We start from the raw sequence: 5,749 nt of genomic DNA on the forward strand, positions 1-5,749 counted from the left end.
TATATCTCACCTCATTTTACGAAAAAGTTGCAATAATGAAAAATAAAATTCACTAAGTTATATGTAGGCACAATCTATTTAGCTAAACTATTAGTTAGTTATTTTTTTTATTCAAGCCTATAAAAAGCGTATGTACATATGTAATCCTGTTTATGAGTATTAGTTCCCTAAATAATCCAAGAATTTTCATATAATATTCTCGAGCATACGAAATGATAAAAAAAATTAATACTTAGTTGACAATTTAGACCAAAAAAAAACAAAAAATTTTGCAGGAATCCCTTTTTTATATATAGTTAGTATTTCAGCTTAAGATAATTTATTTTTTTATTTTTTTAATGCATTACACTTTAACTCGCAAATAATAAATAACTTCTCCAAATCTTCTCTTTACAGCTTTAAATAGAAATCTAATTTCATACTAAACCTGAGAACGACATTAGAACGGTAAACGGAGAGTGAGGAGCGAGCAAGAGACTTCAACAAACGCATTCAAATTTAAAAGGCTTGTGATTTACTTGGGCTGACAAAATGACAGGTTTCAGCAACGGAGGTTTCGAAAACGATGAGCCGGTGAAGGTGAGTGTGTAAAAATACGCATATGTATATGTACATACATACATTCCTATGTAAATGCCAAATAACTATTGAAAACAAAAAAAAACAAAAAACTACAAAAAAATTAAATAAAAACTAGGCATTAAGTGAGTTGTTAGCAACTTGCCAATATGTAGTAATAAATCAGCGTCGAGTGCAGTTAACGAATTGAATTTGTTTGCAAACATACATAAGTGGTTATTTATAGACCGAGCAGCCGCTAATGGAATGTGTTTGCACATTTTTTTACCATTTCAATTTACTTGTCAATAAAATAAGTATTTATTTATACTTAAATAAATTAATATATTTTAAAGAATTTAAACAAAAGCCAGACACAAATCAAATACATTGTGTACAATACATAGGATGGCAAGCGGTAAGCAGTAGTGGCAAGCAAACGAGCCAAAGTGCGAGTAACCATATGAAAAAAATTAGAAATTTATAAAAAAAAAAAAACAAATGACTGAATCACTTCCTTGTCGTCGATGATTAAATGCATTGAACACAAATTGAGTTTTTGCTTTTTAGTTGTATTTTTTTTTTTTTTGTAAAATCTCTCAGGCGCAAGCGCCTCGGCTTGAGCAGAAATTCTCACAAGAATTTGACAATTTATAGTGTGTGTGTGTAGTCTGGAGTACTACTATATAATGATCTACACACATTGGGGTGAGGCACTCTATTTACATTAAAAAAAAAAAAGTTTGGTTTAATTTTCCATCGGAAATATAAAATGTATTATATATTAAGAATTCCGCCAAAATATTTCCGTCAAATATTAAGATTTACATGAGTTGGACCTATTCCGAGTTTTTTTATAAATGATATTTTTTTTTTTATATTTTTGTTAACCACCCCAGATGATGCAAGAATGGAATCAATGTAATGAGATTTTTGGAGGCATTTTCAAATCGGTCTAGCCACCTGCTGCCCAATCACCCGTTTCTGATTTTTGAATGATGAGAATGAATGTATTTAATATGCCACCAGCATCTTAAGCTGAGGCAGAGTCAATCGATGGACCCACAGCTTGTCTACATATGAGTGAATACCCTTAATTACATGTCGTATGCTATTAAAACATTAAGTCTGCAATTATAAAAGTCCATTAAAAAATTTACCTTGATTTTTCTTTTTTTTTTTAAATAAGAAAAAAATACGATTTTAATATTCATGTCTGGCACGTCCTCCCCGACTTTAAGTTAAAGATTCGCGGTAGAGAAAAAAACCATGTATGCCTTAAATATTTTTAATGCCTTCACTTTTAATGTTTTTTTGTACAATATGGTTGTATGTATGAACCAAAAAAAAAAAAAAAGTGTATAATAAATATTTCGACTGTCATTTTTATACATTTTTAATTTGAAAATATTCTTCTTTTCACTCGTCATGGCGGCGCTTTTGTTCTTTTGTTAAGCAGCTTCCTATTTTACTCGCATCGCTTATTTTTTTGTTAATTATTTCAATGTCTGATTAATTTGTGTAAAACGCATTTCAATTGAAACCAATTGAATTTTTGTGAATAAGTAATCATACCAAGTGTCAGCTACACATTGTACTACCATGTTTGTACATATGTACTACATACATATCAACATATTAATATACGCTTAATGCGTCTCTTTTCGTAGCTCAATATTTATTTTTCATTTCATTTTTATTTTTTTTTTCATATTCCTGTGAAGTATATTTGATCGATTTGTGACACGATCGCCAGTTGCAAAGAAAAAAAGCAAAACACAAAAGTAAAGAAAAAAATCAATTTGCACAGCAAATAATAAGTTGAGTACACGCGATTAGCTGATTTCCCTTGCATGTGTAAGACTTGAAATAAAATGTCAGCAAAAGTGTTTGACTTTAACAATTTAAGACCCACGCAAAATGGGCATTAAGCAAAGGAGACATTCTACATATTACGTGAAAACGCTCAAAAATTTGCGGATAGAATAACATGCTGGGCAGCAAAAAAAATAAATTTATCGCGCATTCCGGGAGCGTTTATCTTTTCTGTTCTTACGCAACTAACGTAACTTCCAAATCTTACCGGATTTTAATGTTCCCTATAAGTTAGTAGCAAATAACAGGATACTGCAAACTGACAGCTGCAATATATTAAGTGAACTTTTAATGTTTACAAGTACTTGTATACAGTGTATCAAGCAACTGTTCACATTTTGAATTTCTTTAAATCTTCAAAATGTTTTCAAGGTAAACTTTTTTGGTTATCATACATTAACCAAAAATCTTATAAATCAAAATTTCTAACTTTATAAAAAATTTTGAAAAATTGGGAAAATTTACAGCAAAATTCCGAACTGTTTAATCCGAGTTTTTTGAATATATATTTGCGCCCGCTGTTTTATAGACCATAAATTAAGTGCTAGTTTGGAAAATTCACGTTCATTTTTTATTTATTTTTTTATACTGGCGACTTTTTTCACTTTATTCCATATAAATCTGGATTTTTTATGGAATAAAATGCGCAAGACCGTTCACAAAAAAATTTCAAAAGTTCAATGCTAATTTTTATAAATTGCACTTATTACATCGTGCGTAAATTTTACACGCAAAAAAATCAATATATTCACGAAACTTGGGGCCAAAAATAGTAAACCTACGTTTTTAGTTTTTCTCTCTGACCTCAGGATTTTTCTTAAAATTACTTTGAAATGTGAAAGGTATGATTAATTAAAAAAAAAATCAAAACTCAATGCAATGTAAAATAAAAGTATGGGTATCATATACATACGTACATTAAAAAAAATTCTGTAGAATTTAAAAACTTAACAAAGAGAAAAATTAAAGATGCGGTTTCACTGGTCCATAGTTTCATGAGCATATTTATTAAAAACACATTAATGACTTTTTTTGTTTTTTTTTCGCACGACGTTATATGAAAAAAGAACTCATAAGCGTCAACAAAAAAATACTAAACATCGACGTGATTTTTAGCCGCTTGATACTTGCAATTTATTATACATACTAAAACTTTGCTACAAAACGGCATACCAAAAAAATTTCTTAAAATTCATATAATAACAAATTCGAACTTTTGAATTTTTCTAAAAAATTTTTGTTGGGAACTTTGATTTATACAATTTTGGTTAAAGCAAGAGCATATTTTTATAAAAAATAACAAAAAAATTTAACTTGAAAAACATTGTGAGCATTAAAAAAAAAAAACAAAGCATGAGCAATTGTGTGAGTCACTGTACTCTATGTACGAATATGTTTTTATGTGAATATTATTTTAAAATAACATTAATTTATAGTGAAAAGCGTAAATGCTTTGTAATAACGGCTCGCCGGCTACTTGAGCACATTAATTACACTTCATTTCGTTGTGAAAATAAATATTCCATTGCACATAATTGCTTTAAAGTTATTTAAGTAAATTACCCAATGATTTCCACTTAAAATTATAACTTATAAACAGATTTTAAATATGCATACAAACATACATACATATGTACATACATAGTATATGTAAACCTTTTTGTAGAGTAGTATGCACATATTTTTTCATAGCAGTAAACTAGTTCGAGAATATGTCATTAATTTTAATTTTTTCCCCACCTGAACATTATACTGATTACACACGAAACAACCAAGCCACGATTGTTGCTTCGCGTGTAGAGCCTCGTTTCTCATTGAAATCCGTCAACACATCGGCAAGTTGCGATAGCGATCCAAAAATGTCGCTAAATGATTACAGAATCTTCCCCACAGATATAAACTCATACGCTCCTAGTGTTAAATTTCATTCTGGCGTGGGTTCCAAACTGTCAATGCCCAGCCAGAGTCGCTACTACTCTCGCAACGTCAGACCTCTTGTTTTCCTTAAAAAATTCTGTATTATTGTAGAGTTGTATACAGGTCTGCCGTAAGGTAGATTAAAACTTAATCAAACCTATAAATATTGATCGGATTCCTGTGGAGCTCTACTACGATTTCGATGCCTAACACGTGTGCAAGCAATCAAAAAGTTTTTTCTCGCAATGGCGAACCTCCGAGAGTACATATGTACATAAACATATTGGCGCACATTCCACATTAAAGGAGAAGCTCTGCAAAACACTTAAAAAATATGTCGGCGCCAAATTTATACTTTTTGTTTTCCCACAGAAAAATATTTCTGCAAGTAAGTTTTTCAAGACTTTACAGTGATGATACTGTACATTTTAAAATGCGATATAAAAATAAACTTATTTTTTTTTTTGGACACAATCAGGCATCAGTCAACGTTTACGTCAACCTATACTGATAAGCAAAATAACTAAATAAAATGCGGTCAACCTTAATTTGAAGCTGATCTTATTTGTCAAAAATGTATATCAATCATGATTCCAAAAGTCGGTTACAATTTCAGAAGAAGAAACAGCAAACAATTTATAAATCGCATACAAAGTATTAGCCATATCGCTCGGGGCAGCATCTGAGATATGTATGTAAGAATAAAATGACCACAGAGTACAATGTGACAGCAAATAATTTATTTTCACTGTCAAATTCGAAACATAAACAAACACACATACCTCTGCATATGCAAACAATACAATTTAAATACATAGATATGTACATTAGACTGCATCACTCCCCACAAAAAAAATATCGGAACTGTTTTTCCATTGGATTTATAAAATTTATTATATTTTAAGACGTCCACCAAAATATTTCGAAAGAATTTTAAGATTTAAGCGAGCTGGACCGATTTGAAAATACCTCAAAAAATTTAGTTTTTTATGAATAAAAATAGTTTCTTAAAGATGTTTTTTGAAAAAATCCCCTCAAATGACAAAAAATTTACATAAAAAATATTTAAAAAAATAAAATAAAAAATTAAATTTTTGTTGGTATTTGAAAAAAAATTTGGTACACGAATGACTTTTTTTGCACATAAATAAAAATAGTGGGAAAATACCTTTCCACCGAGATCCCATATATCTAAATCAGAATAGTTTTGGCCCAGTTATTTAAGTTTTTCGTAAATCAATCTATGAAAAAACAGCATCAAAAATCTCATTATTACGAATCCGTTGAAAAGATTTTTAAATATTTTTATGCAGATTTTTTAAGCCTATTCTGTTTAGTCATCTGATGGGACTTTTTTCAAAAAGTTCTTTAAGAAACTATTTTTATTCATAAAAAACTT

At 29.6% G+C, this 5,749-nt stretch overlaps 1 protein-coding gene across 2 annotated transcripts in view; it reads left to right on the top strand.

The window, feature by feature from the left end:
- The first annotated feature begins 399 nt into the window (after positions 1 to 399).
- LOC108367711 (UNC93-like protein) overlaps positions 400 to 5,749 on the top strand; it is a 38,220-nt gene continuing 32,870 nt past the window's right edge. The window contains exon 1 of one of the 2 annotated variants that reach the window (XM_017622399.1): positions 400 to 579. In XM_017622399.1, the coding sequence (XP_017477888.1) occupies positions 532 to 579 (48 nt within the window). In that variant the 5' untranslated portion in view covers positions 400 to 531. The remainder of the gene's footprint in view (positions 580 to 5,749) is intronic. The other variant, XM_017622400.1, reaches the window with a different exon arrangement.

This window comes from Rhagoletis zephyria, unplaced genomic scaffold (assembly GCF_001687245.7).
Source record: "Rhagoletis zephyria isolate East Lansing unplaced genomic scaffold, Rhagoletis_zephyria_1.1 Rzeph_scaffold_02785, whole genome shotgun sequence".
NCBI lineage: Eukaryota > Metazoa > Arthropoda > Insecta > Diptera > Tephritidae > Rhagoletis > Rhagoletis zephyria.